Source organism: Podarcis liolepis (genome assembly GCF_965112155.1).
Source record: "Podarcis liolepis genome assembly, chromosome: 3".
Taxonomy (NCBI): domain Eukaryota; kingdom Metazoa; phylum Chordata; class Lepidosauria; order Squamata; family Lacertidae; genus Podarcis; species Podarcis liolepis.
This window is the reverse complement of record NC_139557.1, coordinates 4,444,876-4,464,427: the sequence shown is the minus strand read 5'-3', so window position 1 is coordinate 4,464,427 and position 19,552 is coordinate 4,444,876. Positions and strand designations below refer to the sequence as shown.

The window sequence follows — 19,552 nt, the reverse complement described above, 5'->3', positions numbered from 1 at the left end:
AAAGGGAACGACGTCGGGGCGGGGGAGTCCACTGGTTATGAGAAAGGAACTGACACAGGAAATGGTCACATATGGCACAGATTTATTGTGTCCGGGACTTCCCATTCAAATCCCATTATATCCACAGCTCAGAGCAGCGCTTGGCACAACCCACATTTGTTTTTAGATCTGGCATCCAATGAAATCAGAGCTTCATTCTGAAAAAGAAAAGAGGAAAAATGTGATGTGTTTATCGTGCCACGGCAGGAAAGCCAAGGCTTGGTATTGTGTTTGAAAAGAATGCTGTTTTGCTTTCTCTTCTATAGGGTCAATAGTCAGAAAGGACCGGGGGCAGTTGTGTGTTTGCATGTAGAAATAGCCTTGTGGGCTTGTACGTTCAGCTAATACAGAAACAACCTGAGAGGAAATAGCCCCTTAAAAGCATGTAGTGCAGAAAAGATAAAGACTGCTGTTTTCCCTTCAAGAGGCGGAGAGCTGTGTTCTTTGCTGTGAAATCGGCAAGGACCAGTTGTGTTGAGGCAAGTGTTTTCAATAGGGCTGCAGGTTTAACAAAATGATTGTGATATTATGTAAGTGCTTTAATTTGTGAAACACAGAGAGAAAATACTTGCGGTATAGGTTTATTCAAACTAAGTGGTGTACATCTTCAGCTCATATCTCTGCCTCCCAGTAAATTGTGCCACATTCATCCCACATACGGTACTCTGCTGCAGCTTGGTATGTTCTCCCATAGACCCATATTTGTGGTATCCTCTCTCAAACCCCACCCATTATTCATCTTGTCACGTCACGCCTCTCGGTTCCTTGGCTGACATTTTAATGCTGGTGCACAGAGCACATGTGGATGGCTGCAGGGCTGGAAGTAACAGACTAGAACACCATAAGAAAATCTCCAGGCAGCTTTCTTGGTCTCCCCCATACACAAATGCCACTGATATCATTGTGGAGTGGATCCATTTTATTTATCCCTCCTATCTTTTTGTGTGTGAATACAATACCTTGATCTTCCTTTATTTATTTTAAGATGGACAATCAACAGGTATTGATAACTACAGTGGTTTATTATAAGCCATCCTATCCCTCCCCCCTGACCTTTCCAGATGAGTTGCAACATTTATCACCCAGATACAGTGGTACCTCTAGTTACGAACTTAATTCGTTCTGGAGGTCCGTTCTTAACCTGAAACCACTCTTAACCTGAGGTACCACTTTAGCTAATAGGGCCTCCCGCTGCCGCCGCACCACCAGCGCGCGATTTCTGTTCTCATTCTGAGGTAAAGTTCTTAACCCCAGGTACTACTTCCGGGTTAGCGGAGTCTGTAACCCGAAGTGTTTGTAACCCGAGGTACCTACCTTTAAATCCCTTTCCATTGCCTTCTGCTGTGTCTTTTGATAGCCAACAGCTTTCATTCCAAATACAGGCATATCTCTCCTCCTGTAACAGATTCTAACTAGTTATTTGTGGCAATTGGTTTTGTGTTTCTAGGGTGCCTATAAGAACGGTACGTAAAACAAAAAAATAAGACTCAGGCCCTACAATCTGTATAAGACAACACACACCAGGGAAGGAAAGCTGCAGGGAACGGTAGATACAGTCATACCTTGGTTCTCAAACTTCTTGTGACTTGAATGCTCCAAACGCCACAAACCTGGAAGTGAGTGTTCCGGTTTGCAAATGTTTTTTGGAAGCTGAACGTCCGACGCAGCTTCCGATTGAGTGCAGGAAGTTCCTGCAGCCAGTTGGAAGCCGCGCCTTGGTTTTTGAATGTTTCGGAAGTTGAACGGACTTCCAGAATGGATTCCGTTTGAGAACAAAGGTACGACTGTATGTGGGATCACTTAAATGCCAGTGCAAATGCAAGTTTCCCTCCTCCTATTTACATGTACCGTCAGAAGGAGCCCAGCAATTGCCAGGTGGTGAGATGTTCCATCAGCAGAAGACAATGAGGGAGAAAAGGTGCAGTTGGGAAGTGGAGGGTATAATGTTGGTTCCAAATTGGGGGGGTATAAAGCTGGGCAGGGGCTGTAGCTCAGTGGTAGAGCATCTGCTCCGCGTGCAGAAGGCTCCAGGTTCAATCCCTGGCATTTCCTGGTACAGTTGGGAAAGATCTGTGCCCCAAACCCCGGAGGGCCAAATCTAGTCCGTTTAGAGAGGATTGAGAGAAATGGACCAATGGTCTGGCCCAATATAATTCAACTTCCTAAGATTCTTATAAACACGTCACTTGCAGGCTAAGCAAAGCAATTGCTACTGTTGAAATAAGACCAGCCAGAAAGCAAAAGGAAGTGGAAAGAAAATTCCAAGAGTGGAGACTTGCTCCTGTGCGTAATAGGAATTTTAATCCCATAATCCAGAGGTTTTTAACCTTTTTGAGTCCACGGCTCCCTTGACCAACTACATCCTTTCTGCGGCACCCTGTGGGACTCAGGAGCCCAGTTGGGTCACCCCTTGCCTGCAGAGCTGGCAGCCGCCTACCCTTTTTCGAACACCCTCCCTTGTGGAGTGTTCCCTCAGCCTCCCCTCCCGTCTCCTTGGGAGTCCTCTGGGCAGGAGCTGCTGCTGCTCCTGGTCTCTGAGCTGCCCCCCACCCCAAAGAGAGGTGCCTCCTCACCCTGCCCCACAGAGGGAAGAGGATATCCCCAGCCTTAGTGGTCCAACGGAGACTGGCCAGTGGTGAACTTGAGGCAGCACCAAGCACTCAGCTCCTAGGCAGGCCTTGCGCACAGCAAGCACAAGAAAGGCCAGTGCAGTGCCTGCCTGCCTGCCTGCCTGCCCAGCCTCCCACTAGCCTGTCCATTCCCAACAGCAAGGGCAGGTAGACTGGCTGGCTGGGCTCCCTCGGCCGCTTGCTTGCTTACTCTGAGGCCATCCCCTGGCCAGCCCTGGAGGCACTGCTCACCTGGGGAGCTTGTAGCCAGGGCTGCTGCAACAAACAGCTGTGCAAGCCTTTGGGAGGCAGAGACGCAAGAGGAGAGAGGGAAGGAAAGGGGGACAGAGGCCAGCATTGCCCGTTGCACCCCTGACCATCATCCAAGGCACCTCAGGGTGCCACAGCACACTGGTTGAAAACCACTACCATAATCATTAGATTGCCACATTCACCCCATGTTAACATACAAGCCACAAATAGTGAGAGCTTTTCTTTCTCTCAGCAAATAAGAGGTTTCTGCCAAGACTGAGTACAGTGGTGTCTCGCAAGACGAAAAGAATCCGTTCTGTGATTCTCTTCGTCTAGCGGTTTTTTCGTCTTGCGAAGCAAGCCCATTGACGGATTAGCGGATTAGCGCTATTAGCGGTATTAGCGGCTTTTAGCGGCTTTTAGCGGCTTTTAGCAGCTTAGCAGCTTATCGGATCAGCTGATAAGCGGCTTAGCGGCTTAGAAAAAGGGGGGGAGGGGAAAAAACCTGCAGGAACTCGCAAGACATTTTCGTCTTGCGAAGCAAGCCCATAGGAGATTCGTTTTGCGAAGCACCTCCAAAACGGAAAACCCTTTCGTCTAGCGAGTTTTCCGTCTTGCGAGGCATTCGTCTTGCGGGGCACCACTGTACTCCTTCCCATCTCTGCCTTCTTGGCCTTGTGGAGGGGCTCCAGTCCCCCTTATGGGACTAGGAGGAATGTGTGCTTCTGGACACGGATCCTTCTCAGGCTCCTCAAGCACATTGTTTGCATGCAGATTTAGTCTGGGTGTATTGAAAAAACAACTTGGATTTGCATCTGTATATGCCCATTTATCTGCTTTATGAAAATTTAGAAATAATTGCTATAATTTGAACAGACTTTAAATTCACTGTGGTGAGGAAGGTTGTGACTAGGTATTCAACTGAGATACTGAAATACTGAGGTCTGAATTAAATATTGTATGCAAACCCATCTCACATCATTCCAGTGGCCACCCACTCACTTCAATCAGCTTCAGGAGGGCAAGGCAGGAGGGTTTGGCCAGGTTGAATCTTTCAACTTTGAAATTCCAAAAATGAGGAGTGCTAAAAAATTGTAACATGACTTGGGAATTCAAGAGATATTTGGGTTAAATTACTATAATTTAGTTTTGCTTGTAGGTAGAATGTGTGTAAAACTGCATAGAAATAATTTAAAATGATTGTCAAGTACTTGTTGTTGTTGTTGTTAAGCATTACCTGACATTTTCAGAAGGTAAAACTAAAAGTTCTTTGGTTTTTTGAAAGCAGTTTACAGTATGTCCTTCTTCAACAAACGTACACTTACCAAGCATAATGTTGTCCAGTCACTAAAATAATAGCGGATTTGAATTCTTCACACCTGAAACCATATTTTTAAGATCAACTACTGAAGAAATGTGCAAAAATTAAGTTTCACCCCCTAAAGTGACATGACCCAGCGGCAGGGGTGGGGATTCTTAACCTTTCTCCTTCAAGATGCTTCCTTACTCTCTCTCTCTCTCTCTCTATATATATATATATCCCACACAGCATTTGCTTCTTCTCTCACACAAGCTCATACAGCAAGTTCTCACAAGGTAGTTTCTGAGATGGCGGGAAACTTAACATGTAAGTTCTCTCAGTTGTCCACTGAATTATTTGTCTTCCTTACTTCTGGGGGAGTATGGTTTATGGAGTATAGTTTGCCCAGGGCCACTAGGCTACAGTGAGTAAATAGTGTGCCATTAATTATGTCCCCACTTTTAGCTTTTAACATGGTAGCTGCATTTATATTGGCATTAGAAATAAGTGACTAGCAAACCTAGGCAGATGGAAACAACATTGCTTGGCATTTATTTTATTTTGATAAAATACATATTAGAGAAACTTGATGACACCTCTTTGTTTTAGTCAAATGCTCCCGAATTTTTCCTTACAAGTATGCAATGTGAAATCTATCATAAACTGGGGAAGAAATTAGTAGAAAGAAATGGTGATGCTAACCTAAAGGGGGAAATCATTAATGTTGATGTATTTCATTCAATTTTAAATGTAGAACTTTTGAGGGCATTGGTGAGGGAGCTGGGTAAAAAACCGAAAGTCTCCGTGCCTTTAAGTAAAACATCCATTCTTTTTTTAAAAAAACCCACTTTAAAAAACCTTCCCTTTTGGTCCATTTTCTAAATAAAGGATACGAATTGTGTGGGGTGTTTTTTTTCTTAAGCAAAGAGGACCCCAACGGCATATTTTTCTTTTCAAATGTGAAATGAGGTGGAAAATCCTCATTTCACGACAGGAAGGACAAATATTGACACAAAGTTAATATTTGTCAGAAACCCTGCAAGCAACCTGAGTGTTTGGAAAGAAGTAAATTAAATAAAATAACAAATTTGGTGTGGAGCTCTATTTTAGAATTTGTGTGGGGGAAAAGAGAAAAATTAATGTGAAAAGGATTGTACGAATAGAGAGCACACACAAACTTCCTCTTTGCTGCCCTTGAATACCCAATAGGCTACTGTGTAACACATCCATGTGCACATCTGATGCCATTGATCGCACCATACATGGTGCTCAGTGTCGCGTGTTGGCGCATAAACACAACAGCCACCCCCCATTCTTTTTTCTTAAAAAAAAATCTCTTCCGCATATAATTAGTTTTATCTCATGCACTCGCCATCTTCTTGGCTTTTCTGACTTTTTGTGCCACACCTGCACACCCCAATCTGCGAACCCCAATTCTCTCCTCCCCTCACTTTTGCACACGAAATATATAACCCGCTTAACTTAATTTTAGCCATTTAGAAGGAAGGCTTCTGGAATTTATCACTGTTATTGTTCATCTCGAATGTAAATAGCACATGTCACCTCAATACTCAGTGGTCAATCAGTATTTATTAAGCCCTGTCCACTCTGGCCTTTTTCTCCAAGGAGAGCCGCAGGGCAGATTAGACGCTGCCCCTGACACGGTGTGTCACTTATCTATTTGTGTTGATTATGAGAGTCAGCTGTGAGCAAACCTCTCCCCCCCCTCCCCCCCAGCCCCGCTTACAAGCACCCCTGCTTGGATTTTCATGAGGAAATAATCAGATTAGGCCTTCAGCGGCGAGTTCATACGGAGTTCTCTTTTCTCCAACGTGCTGCTAACTGAATAAACGTGTTTTGTGGTAAATTGTAAATGACATTATGATTGCCAAGGCCAGCGTGGGTTTCATTTTAAAAGTGATCGAAATGGCTGGCTGCAGAAATTGTGACTGGCAGAAAAGGTGATTCTGAAAGGAGGGAGGGCAGAGGAAGAGGAAGGGACCAACCAGGACTCTAGCAACCTCTTGGCAGAAGAGGGAGCTTGCACAAATGCAAATCCTAGCAAGTGGCAGAATAGGAGCAGGACCTCTTCAGCAAGAGAAATGCGAGAGGGGTGATCACTGGGAGGGGAATGGTTGACTCAGCTGTTTCCAATCATCAAATGAGGAAGGCTTCTCCTTTCTTGTAACTTGAAGCCATTGGTACCCTCCAGAGCAGGAGAAAACAAGCTTGTTCCCTCTTCCATGTGACAGCCCTTGAGATATTTGAGGATGGCTATCATATCTCCTCTCAGTCTCCTCTTTTCCAGGCTAAACACACTCAAACTCTCTCAACCATTCGTCATAAACCTTGCTTCCAGACCCTCAGTCATACCAATCTCCCTCTTCTGCACACATTCCAGATTGTCAATATCATTCTTAATTTGTTGTGCCCAGAACTAGACACAGTGATTTGCATGTCCAGAAAGGCCCCGAGATTTTCAGCTTTCTCTCCTTGGTCCTACCCTAATTATCCTATGCTCATTCCTATGCTCTCTGTTGCGTGTATGTGCAGGCGCACACCCACACAAACACCCACACCCTCATGGCCAATGTTCTGGGGGCTGCATTTCAGTGGTTGGTACTAAAATAATAATAATCATAATAATAATAAAATGGATGCAAAATATGAAGAACTCAGTTAAACACCGGAGAACTGAGAAACTGAGATTGGCATATTCTTCCACACAGTGGAAAGGTTAGGCCAATCTGCACATGCCCCCAGACCACCCCACTGGTAGAAAAACTACCCCTATTAGAACTTAATCCATTTTTTAAAATAGTTTTAACTCCTCCTTACCACCTCTACCATATAATGCTTTTTCTGGAAAATGTAGTTTGTTGGTACCTCTAGTTACGAACTTCATTCGTTCTGGAGGTCCGTCCTTAACCTGAAACTGTTCTTAACTTGAGGTACCACTTTAGCTAATGGGGCCTCCTGCTGCCGCACGATTTCTGTTCCCATACTGAAGCAAAGTTCTTAACCCGAGGTACTATTTCTGGGTTAGCGGAGTCTGTAACCTGAAGCATCTGTAACCCGAGGTACCACTGTACTGAGAACATCAGGTATGCAATCGGTTGTAGGCCATTGTTCATCCTTAAAGGAATTATCACAAATTTGATTCTTTTTATGGCACCTTTTAAATATTTGGGGACTGCTATAATAAACTCTTCCTTCAGTGAATTTCTTTTCTGGAATAAGATAGCTCAGTTTTGTCCTCCAGATGAAATCTACTGAAAAACCATCTCTTTTTTGTTGCTCCAGTCAGAACCTTCAGTGATGTAATGCTTCACTGATACATCTGTAGAACCTAGACGTCATCAGCTTTCTGCATTAGTGCGAACTTAGTCAGCAATCTTATATCTAGTCACATTAATGTAATGCAATTATGCATTTTATTACTTTGAAATGAATAAAGGATTCAATCTAAAAAGTGCATTTTCTTTTTTGAAAACAGCATCCAGTTTTACTCTTTAATTTTCCTTGTCATTTGGAGTAGGCACATATTTTCCCCGCCCTTACATCTGGTCTCCCAATCACGCTTTCGATGAAAGCTAATAATGTAGCTGTACAATTGTTTATCTCTTCAGAGACTGTGTAAAGAGAAATGTCTGTCACATATTACAAGTCTTGCGACAAAATTACAAGTGTTGGCAAGTCTGTGTTGATGATGTATTATTTATTTAACAGGCATTTACAGAGAAGACAGAAAGTGCATCTACAAACCGTCATCAAATGTGTATTTCTGTAGAGAAACATACTATGCAGTGGTGATTTTAGAATGTACAGCTACAGATGCCAGTAACTGGAAGCCCTCTCCACCCGTGCTGGTGACCGACACCTTCATTGATACCTTCAGCGAAGCCACTTCACGGGGATCCTGCTGTGCCACAGAGCATTCATCAACATTTTACTCAATATTGCCATTGAGCAAGCTCTCAAAAATTTGTTTTAATGGTCCAGTGCCCTGGTCACTAAGACTCTACTTAAATAGTGGTCACAACACTACAAGGATTCCCTTAGCTATCTTTTACGATCAGCCACGAAGCTTCCGTGTTTTTGTTAAAGGGAACTATATGCCACCAGTTTTGTCGTTTCCCAGACCTTCCTTGGCAAATGCTGTGACAGGAACCAATTACTTCAATTTTCATGAGAATCTTCTGTATGTTGCCATTCACTGGGATGAACCTATTGAAATACACACATATAATTCTCTTCATGTTGCTTTCACTATAGCAGAGGCTGAGGCAGCGGTGATTCAAAGACTGGCTATTTTTTTACAGATTGGGTGGGACCAAGTCAGAACAGTCCTCAACTCATCTGGAAGTGAGAGCACCTTAAATACCATAGCAGACAATGCTACAAAGAGGAAATACCAGTGCCCTCCTATGAAGTCATGTGTGTTCATTCACCATAGAGCTAGCCAACAGAAAACCCAAACAGGTTCATCAATCTTTGGGGGCTCGTTGCCACCCCATTCATCCACTGGTTTGAGAGTGCTGATCCTTGAAATAAGTGATCCATTACACTTCCGAAGGTACAAGCTTGCCTCCTCGTTTTCAGGTGACAGATTGACAAGTTTGGCCAATACTCTTATCAATGCCCAACAGACTGGTGAACTTCAGCATGCCCTCAAAATACCGGTTGATACGCTAGTGGTGATGGTTTCTTCCACCTCAGTTCCAGCAGAGGGAGGTTCTAGGTAAGAGGACTTCACGTCAAATAGTAATGCTGTAAATGTTAATGTAAAAACCACTTTTCATTGCCTGTCAATGTCTTCAGTGGTGAGGGATGATCTGAAGGGCACCAGGTGGGGGGAGCCTCGCAAGAGTGGCCGACACAGAAACACTTAGACCAAAGACTTACTCTCTTGTATCCTTCATTCACTGAAGCAAGTGGTACAACAACCATCTTTAAGCAGAGGCTTGACAACCATATGTCAGGAGTGCTCTGATGGTGTTTCCTGCTTGGCAGGGGGTTGGACTCGATGGCCCTTGTGGTCTCTTCCAACTCTAGGATTCTAGGATTCTATGATTCTATGATCACTTTCAAATTATGGCCAAGATTAGCTTGAGTCAATGAGCCCAAACCACTTGTCCGACTCTGGCTATGCTATTTGAACAGCTCTATGGAGGCACTTTTTGTTTATAAAAGCATATACAGCTTATCAAACTGTGTGTACAAAAATTATAGCTACAATGGAAACAAAATTGCAAATCACCAGCAAATTGTAACACACACACACACACACATATTAATTGTCTGTATAAACTAGGTGGCATAGAAAAGATTTCAGCAAATGTGTAAAAAGTAAAAGTGAAGATGCTTGCTGAATCTTTTTATGAAGAACTTTTCGCAAGACTAGACTGATTACCCTGAAGGTTTGACTTTGTGTTGACATCAGATAAACCTCACTAATTGGGGGGACAACTAAAGACACTCCTACAGATGATCTCAGTGATTGAACTGGGATCACGTTCAAACACATGAATGAGAAATGGGGCCACACTGAGAAGTCCTGCCCCCGATGTCACATGTGCTATGTTGGGGACATGACTGGGAGACAGTGCATGAGTAAAGTATTTGCAAAGGGCTTACATGCTTCGCTCTCACCATGGCTGCCACTCCCAATTATACTTTTAATAAGGAAAAGGGATTTGAGAAATATGGCCCTGTCAGGAATGAGAGAGAGAGTTTACACAAGCCTTCCTGTACAGCAAACTGCTGCTACCTGACTCAGACCCATTTCTGACTTCACATTTGTCCAGCTGAAGTGCAATTATCACCTTTTCATAGACAAGGCACAAAGAGACTGTCAGGATCAATGATAGTTAAGTAAGCTGCTTACTTAAAAATGGTTGATTACTTGGAATTTTACGTTGTGGTTGGACATATCTCGGGCATTGTGCAAATAAATACATCAGATTCTGACTTAGGTCACAATCCTGTGTATAAATCCTGTGTATACTTTCCTGAAAGTAAGTTCCCTTCAACACAGTAGGGATTTACTTCTCAGCAAACATGCAGAGGATTATGTTGCTGGTTTATTATTGCCACTATTATTATTGCCACTAAACAATGCATCTTCTTGTTACACTTTTGGCTGTCCATAGCTAATTTGGGTTAAATTACTTCATACCAGTGCACAAGAATTAAAGGGTTTGATTCCCACATTACTGATTCCCCCATGGTACGCCATCACCCTGAAGCTGTGCTCTGCTTTTAATATCTACTGTCCATAGCAAACCTATCTAAAAGGCCTTTATAACTCAACACTGTCACTTTATGCCCAAGAGCAATGGAAATCCACTTATCTCACTAGGGTGAGACCTGTAAATACAAGACCCACAGAATGAAAATTAACATATTTCTCCCACTGTGGCGGCTGCCACAGCAGCATCAATGCAAGCAATAATTCTGAGCTAGCTATCTGATTCTATAGCAGCTGCTGGACTGACCAAGTCAGAAGATGGGCACAAAAGGAAGAGTCAGGAACGTGCAGGAGGTGTGGCAGCAGACCCTGAGAAATGTAGTGGGAGCTGTGCAGGCAGCTCAAATTGTTCTTGAGGGTGTGTGTGTTGTCTTTCCCATCTTGCCATGCACTGGACTACTAAAAACAACCTAAACTATTGAATCATATCAGAGATGAAGGGGCAGCATATCAGGGATTAAAGGCAAGCACATCATACATTCAAACAACCCTGATAAACAAAACACAGAGAAAACTGTGTGCACTTATTTTTGCTGACATTCTGCCTTCTACATGGCTGTTGTGAAGGCATAGAAAGAGGTATAAAATAGTGCTTGCATCATAGACATAAAATTTTGGTTCCTTTAATCAAATTATCTATCTTTGTTCTGTGAAGGGCCATGTTTTTCTGCAACAGCCCAACAATTAATACAGCTCCAAGGCTTCAACCAATATTAATCTGGCCTAATTATTGCTTGTTTTAGGTCCCTAAATTCTAGTAGAAAACAAAACAAGCAAACAAAAACCATTGTTCCTGCTTTCCAATGTTCTGCCCTAATCAAAGGCAACTCAGTTGAAGAAAAATTTAGCGCCATGTTTAGCAATGAGTTTCACCAGGAATTCTAGCAGTCTCTCTCTCTCTCTCTCTCTCTCTCTCTCTCTCTCACACACACACACACACACACACACAATAGAGCTGATTCCCACCTTTCCACAACAAACAAGAAAAAGACCAACATTCTGGGTCAGGACATTGCCAGCATCAGCAATGGTAAGCACATGCTTGAGGTAGACAATTCTGTCTACCTAGGTCACACCATAACCAGCAATTTCCCCATCAATGCTGAGCTGGGCAAGTGTATTGGCAAGGCAGCTGTACAATGGCTCACGTCTCTAAAAGGTATGGGAGAACGTGATGCTAACGGCCACTACCAAGATGAAGGTCTACCAAACTTGCGTGTTGAGCACACTGCTTTATGCAAATGAGTCACTGGCAACTTACGCCTGCCAGGAGTGACACCTCAGTGCCTTCCATATGCACTGTGTCAGGGAGATTTTGGGCATCATGTGGGAGGACAAAACCATCTCCTGGAAAATATTCAAAATTCAGGCATGGCCAGGAGGTGTTGTGTTATGAGAACTTTGCAGGCATTTGTAAGACTGTTTCAGTGCACTGAAAATCCATTTCAAAAGTCACTATGTATTAACATCAACATAAATTAAGCCTATGAAAAGTGGGGTTTTGTCTTTGTTCACTACAACGAGTATCTGAGCTGACAGAGTATCTGAGCTGAATAACTACCTGGTAGAGAAGAATTAGGCCCCAGAATGTGGAAGTTTTTCCACCCCATTTTTGCCATTGCCCACTGTTTTAACATAGTTTACAAACAAACAAACACCATAGCTCATCTGCAGGAAGCACAGCAGGTGAGGGGTTAAACGGCTTTAGCTGTTGGGCAGGTTGGATGCTTCTTATACTTTCCTTTTAGCTGGAGGACCTTGTGCCCACAGGCCATAGTCACATTATCAGCTAGAAATTGGATAACGACAGCACAGTGACAAATCCAGGTTGCTTGCAATAAGGTGTTAATCCCTTCGCTTTAATATCGAAGCAGCTTGTAATGATGTTTGGACATCACTCCAGTTTACTGACGACCCCACTGGGGTTTGCAATAGAACCGTACAAACCACCTAACAAGGTGTCAGGTGACTTCCGTCGCCAAAGCAACGGACATTGCAATCTAATCTTGCTTCCATCCCTTCCAGCTCCCAATAAGGCCCAGGTTATAGAAGTGGCCCATCGATGCTTGGTAACTGGAATCAATTAACGTTAATTCGTGCAATGCTATGATGTATTGTGATCACTTTCATTTCAGAGAAGGGGGAAGGAATTGCTATAATTCACCTAAAATGAGGTTGTCTATGGTGCTGAGGTATTAATTGGGTGTCCATATTAAATGGGAAAGGAGCACAGCAGTGAAGGGAAAGTGGATGAGTGACTCTCTTGGCTGCTATTGACCTATCAGAAGAAGACAGTGCCCTTTTCCTTTGCTTTTATCTATTACAGTTTTCCCTATTGCGTGTCAAGTTGATGTATTATAAAAAATTCATTTGGTGACCTTTCACCCCCTTTGCAGATTAAACAATTTCACCGGGATGGCATCATTAAGAGGGCTTTGCATTTAATGATGATTTCTCTAAAAGGCCACGGAGATTCGATTTTAAGCTAACAGATTTATTGCACTATTATAACATATCGTAAAAAACTCTACCACCTACGGTCTAGTTTTAGGATAGAAGCTGTTAAGAGTTTATATGGAGCTTAAAGTGGTATTACCTTGGGATATGCTGAAACAGCCCGTCCGCTGGGTCTGTCCTGCAACACAATGCTGTTTACTTTTCACACGATACTATTCCCCAGGTGCTAAACCTAAGAAGTGAAATAGAGGACTGCCTAGTTTCAGTCCTTAACCATTCACAGTTCAGGTAAGGAAAGGGTTGAATATTTATGGTTATAATGAATAATGTAAGCCTTGGTTTCATTAATCTGCACAATATATAGTGTGGTTGAAACGTGGTGCTTGGGGGCTGTAGGAAGGACCTGCTGGTTGCTATTGGCAACCATAGGGCACCCACGGAAATGTCAGAAAACTCTTGGGAGTCAGAGGTAGGGAAAGATTTTTACTAGGGGAGCTGAGCCATTTGTGACACAGTATAGAAGCTCAGTAGCCTAGGGAAGATTTCTCAGCAAACAATGCAGATGTTCCAGTTACAGATAGGTAGCCGTGTTGGTCTGCCATAGTCAAAATAAAAAAATTCCTTCCAGTAGGACCTTAAAGACCAACTAAGTTAGTTCTTGGTATGAGCTTTCGTGTGCATGCACACTTCTTCAGTGTATCTGAAGAAGTGTGCATGCACACGAAAGCTCATACCAAGAACTAACTTAGTTGGTCTTTAAGGAGCTACTGGAAGGAATTTTTTTATTTTCCCTTTGCAAAGGTCCTTTTAAGCATGGCTGTTTCACAAAGGGTTTAACACCTGCAGTACAGTAACTAAACTGAGTGGTGTCTTACTTTGCTGCAATTGCTCCTCTGCTGGGAGAAAAGTGCTCTTTTCACCTGTTCTGGTATTCTCCTCCTTTGCAAAGAAACAGTTGGCACTTCAAACACTGCATAACAGGTATCCTTTGTATCAACAGTACAAAGTATAATCACCAAAAGCCCTTTTCCCCCAGCAGCCTGTTCTCACAGCAACCAAACAAACGCACACACAGCATTTTTAAAGCTAAAGAAAAACAGGAATGCAAAACCTCAGTACTTCTCTCAAACCTAGACACACACAGAGACCCTACAGTGCTCAAAATTGCGGTGCACACAAAAACCACCCACGATGTCTTCTCCCAGTCCTCCGCCGCTATTCATAAAACTAACTGCAAATGATTAAGCTGCTTTGTATTTTACCAACAGATCTGTACAGGTTTCTTCCCTTACACACATCCTATTTTGGCACAAGGGTCTGCTCTCCTGTGGATCTCAGTATGTTCAGCCGGCCTGCGTTTGCGATCCCCTGTTGCGTAACCTCTTTATAGTTTCCCCACAGGGCCTGCTCTTCCTGGGTGTTGTGAACTTCCCCATTTCTCCTTAAGGGAACTGACAAGCTAACCTGCTTACCTCCTGATATTGCTCAGCAGGAAAGCAGCAAGCCTGAATGTTCTTTTACCAATGCTACAGGGAGGAATCTTTAGGTTCCCATGAACCAAAACGCTGGGCAGAATGGCAATACATTCTGCCTTTGAAGGGAGCATTTTCTTTCCCCTTTGGCGCAACCAGTTATTTTAGACATTGACAATGTCCTGCAGGAAAGCAAGTACTTTCCACTATTTAGCAAGCAAGGTTTAACTTGGGAGCAAAATGTGTAGAAAAAGCATAAAAAGGTAAAGGACCCCTGACAGTTAAGTCCAGTTGCGGACAACTCCGGGGTTGCAGTGCTCATCTCACTTTACTGGCCAAGGGAGCCGACGTTTGTCCACAGACAGTTTTTCTGGGTCATGTGGCCAGCGTGACTAAGCCACTTCTGGCGAACCAGAGCAGTGCACGGAAACGCCATTTACCTTTCCGCCGGAGCAGTACCTATTTATCTACTTGCACTTTGACATGCTTTCGAACTGCTAGGTTGGCAGGAGCAGGGACAGAGAAACGGGAGCTCACCCTGTTGTGGGGATTTGAACCGCCGACCTTCCGATTGGCAAGCCCGAGGCTCAGTGGTTTAGACCACAGCGCCACCCAGGTCCCTAGAAAAAGCACACACACACACATATACACAGTGAAACAGTCTCCCTCATGAGGTGGTCCCATTGGGGTTTTTCAAAGCAGAGGTTGGATGGCCATCTGTCATGGACACTTTCGTTAAGATTTCTGCATTAAAGACGGTTGGACTAGATGGTGCCTTCCAGCTCTATGATTCTATGATTCTATTATGTTATGACATGGAAAAAGTAACAAAATTCTTAACAACAGCCTTCTTGTGGCACCTTAGAGTTAAACTAACAGATTTATTATGGTACAAAGTTTTGCAGCCTGATGCCCATTTACTGGATGCATGAAGTCTGAGCTGTGCTAGGTTTGTGAATTCACCTCTGAGGAAGCAACCATCCCCGTCTCAAATATATTTTTGACTGCCTCAAAACCCAGAGCAAAGTTAGCAGGCTTTGAGGCTTTGGAGCCACTTTGAAAACTCAGGAGGGTTTCTAGAAATTGTTTCCTTGTTTGGGATATTTAGTCCAATTTTAGAACTTCCTCCAACCTTTTCATAAATGGAAAACACAAAAAGCAGAGAGGCAGAGGAGTGGAGTTCTATGATTGACACTTCCAGTAGGGATGGCTCTCCAAGAGAAAAACCAGTCAGTCTAGGCTTTAATCAGCTCTGTCCACAAGACTTGTTCTTTCTGGTGGGAGCAGCAGGCCTGGAAACTGTGAGCTTGTAACCTTTACTGAGGTCTGGCAGAACACATACTGTACATGTTGATCCTACCAGTTATGCCCAGTGAGGTCATTCTTTTACATTTATTGCTAGCACTGATAAGAATAGTTTTCCTGCTTAGGTAGAGTATATCGTGATGTTGTTGTTTAATCATTTAGTCGTGTCGGATTCTTCGTGACCCCCTGGACCAGAGCATGCCAGGCACTCCTGTCTTCCACTGCCTCCCGCAGCTTGGTCAAACTCATGCTGGTAGCTTCAAGAACACTGTCCAACCATCTCGTCCTCTGTCGTCCCCTTCTCCTTGTGCCCTCCATCTTTCCCAACATCAGGGTCTTTTCCTAGGTAAAGTATATAAGCCTAGTGAAAATATTCCCACTAATTTTCTACAATCCACTTCTCAGTCCCTGAGCGTTATTTCAGATTAGCAGTATTAGAAAGCAACATAGACTATTAGCTTTGAAATCAGCCACTTTTCCTTTTCCTTCCTAGCATAGTTTGCAAAGGCAAAAGCTTTGCAAAGCCCAGAGTGCCTTTAGAATTCAGAGAAACCTGATAAAGAAATTGAGTTAAACCAAAGTGAATAGGCTCTCAATAAATGCATTGTTTGTACAACACCTTAAAGCAAACACCAGGAGATAAAAATAAATGGTTTTTATACTTTCATTTTGAGGCAATATCAAACCCCAAGTCATCACCTTGTAGCAGTGGTTTAGAAGCATATATACGGTAATAAGCATAATGACACAAAGCATCGAGAAGGAAGTCAGGTTGCATGGGCTCAGAATGAAGTTCCTTCTCCCATGCATTCAAATAATCCCAGGTGCTTGAATTCAATTTTTACTCTTGGAAGTAAAAGTTTAAGGAGGAGCCTACCTGCACAGAGAATTTGAAAAGTAAAGGACCATAGTGTTGTTAAAGGTACAGTGCACATATTTGCAGGCACCGTCTTTGAATTATTCCCTGTGCTATAGAGCAGAGAACACAGAGGATTTACTGTACTAACCTGTTAGGATTAGGGAAACTGGTAAAGGTAAACGGACCCCTGACCATTAGGTCCAGTCGTGGCCGACTCTAGTGTTGCGGCGCTCATCTCGCTTTACTGGCCGAGGGAGCCGGCATGCAGCTTCCGGGTCATGTGGCCAGCATGACTAAGCCGCTTCTGGCGAACTAGAGCAGCGCACGGAAACGCCGTTTACCTTCCCGCCGGAGCGGTACCTATTTATCTACTTGCACTTTGAGGTGCTTTCGAACTGCTAGGTTGGCAGGAGCAGGGACCGAGCAATGGGAGCTCAACCCGTTGTGGGGATTAGAGTCCTAGGCTCTGTGGTTTAACCCACAGTGCCACCCGTGTCCCAGGGAACCTGGTAGATTCCAGAAAACTAGCCATATGGGTAGAAATTCTCTCACCAATGTGCCCAATGATGGTTCCAGATGTATTCTGAATGAATAGCCAGTAATGGTAGTTTCTTTTCCTCTTAACATTTTTCCATGTTCAAGAAATGGAAGCAGCCAGACTCCAGGAAGTTGCCTCTATGTCAGGCCTTATAACATCTCTGTCCGGATCCAGCCCGCTAATGGGGTGATGGAAAGCCCCCTTCCCAGGCAACCACAGGTCATCTTCCTGGATAAGCAGGTATGGAATTATAAGAAGGTGCATTTGGGACTGTGGGATAAGGGTGTATCCTGTATGCAGGACTGCTAGATTTAAATGTCCAATGTAAAGCATATTCCTAATACCCCATCCTTTCATTTTATAGGTGAATGTGAAAATGTAGTCTTTTAAATATTGGTTGCTGAAAGAGAAATATCAGAAATGGCAGCCCTTTTCACATAAATAAAAACACACATGAATAATGGTGCACAAGATTGCAACTTGCATTTTAGTGTCTTTGAAGTTTAATCAACTGTGAAGTTGTATCACAGAATTTGATGTCCATTGAGCAAAGAAAATATCCATGAACCCACAGACTTTAATTCATGCACCAATCCTTCTGAAATTTTGCAGTGACAAACGTGTAATACATGCTATTTTCATTTTAAAAAACCAAAACACCACCATTTTCCTAAATTGCAGGGAGGTAATCAAGATCCTTTTTAGAATTTCATTTCCCTATAATCAACTTTAAATATGTGCTGCACAAAAAAACCCTGTCTATCTTTCTGAAATTTATTAGATTAATTACTTAAAGGCACTTCTATAATGTATACTGTTTTCATATACATTTCTGACAAGTGGGGGGGGGGGGGAGAAAAGCAAATCTTTTAAAAATCTCCATTAAACTGTAAAGGCCATGCTTACAAAAAACGTCCTGCACCTATTCCTTGGAAACATTCTAGTGCAAGTGGTAAAGGAGTTATAGACTTCTTTGCTTTCAGTAATAGTAAATGGGGAGACACAAAACTTTTGTTTTCCTGAAGCAAAGTTTCAATGACATGTATTTTTGCGTTTTTGTATTGTAAGCCTCTCTGTGATTTTTGGATGAAGGGTGGTATAGAAATGATGATGATGATGATGATGATGATGATGATAATTTTTTTCTGAATTGCCGCATTGGGATCTGAACTGTATTCGGTGGGCAGCCCTTTTCAGGAACTAGAGATGGACAGTGGGACATCTTAATCAGGAAAAGGGGTAGATTTGAACTGCCCTTATCTTCACTTCCTCTCCAATTGCTGATTTCTGAGATCCCTCCCTCCCCCTTTGTATATTTCAATAGCGGTAGGCTCTGTTGATGGGCATAGCCAGGTTTTTTGTTAGGGGAGCAGGATTTTTGTTAGGGGGCAGGACCAACGTAATTGGCCAGTTATTTAAGTATTTCTATTATTAAGTATTTCTATTATTTTACTTGATCGGGGTGGGGGCAGCTGCCACCTGCCCCCCCTTGGCTAATAAGTATTTCTATTATTTCACTTGATCGGGGTGGGGGCAGCTGCCACCTGCCCCCCCTGGCTATGCCCATGGCTCTCTTCAATGCCAGTGGCACTTCCATTGCTTATGTGAAAGGAAGTCACATAAAAGCATCACCCTGACAGTCCTCCTAGAACAGGTGTGGGGAACCTCTGGCCGCCAGATGTTGCTGGGCTAGAACTCCAAACAGCCCCAGCAAGTAAGGGCAATGGCCAGGGCTGATGGGAGCTGGATTTCAGCAACATCTGGAGAGCCCAGCATTCCCCACACCTGCCATAGAACAGTGGAAGCAACAGCTTTTTCCCTGCCTGAAGCAACAGGCAGGATGAAGGATGGAGCAAGACAGATGACTCTTCAAGGGACCTGAGCCCATTTCAGAGTCTGCTTGAATGAGACATCACTCAGACCAGTTCTTCCTATTTTTACAGGAAGGGGGAGATCATTAATCAGATATTACATGGCTAGCTGGTGAAGATGAACAGCATAAATGGGTCCTTTTAATACAATTGCTCTTTTATGGATCAGCTATGGCAGACAAGAGAAGAAGAAACGCAACTGAGGTTGAAACCTTCCTGAACCATCTCCTCAATGAACCCTCAGTGTGGTTTTCCAATATTTATAGCATTTTTGTGGTCACCCCTTGACCGCAACTTATTTTAACTAATTTTAATATTGCGTTTTTAAATTCTTACAACCTGCCCTGGGTTGAAAGATGGGGTAAGAAATCATTGTCAACATCATCATCCACCCCCCTTAGGAAAAACAGTGGTGACTAACAACAACACACTATGTTTCTTTTTATTTCCCTAGGGTCGAAGAGTGGCCACAATAGGCTTCCCCTCCAAACCGTGGGTGGTGACAGCCTTTCTGAAAGACAGTCCAGAGGCTGTGCTGAAAGGTTTGGACCTATTTCTAAGCACCTCTGAGGTTCCATTATAGGCAGCGTCGGGCCATGC

The 19,552-nt window shown here is 43.4% G+C and overlaps 1 protein-coding gene across 4 annotated transcripts in view; it reads left to right on the top strand.

Moving 5' to 3' along the window:
* PKHD1 (PKHD1 ciliary IPT domain containing fibrocystin/polyductin) overlaps positions 1–19,552 on the top strand; it is a 245,536-nt gene that overhangs the window by 207,732 nt on the left and 18,252 nt on the right. For all 4 annotated transcript variants that reach the window (XM_083495101.1, XM_083495102.1, XM_083495103.1 and 1 more), the window contains 3 exons: positions 7,930–8,941; positions 17,186–17,321; positions 19,407–19,494. In XM_083495101.1, coding sequence (XP_083351227.1) covers positions 7,930–8,941; positions 17,186–17,321; positions 19,407–19,494 — 1,236 coding nt within the window. The remainder of the gene's footprint in view (positions 1–7,929; positions 8,942–17,185; positions 17,322–19,406; positions 19,495–19,552) is intronic.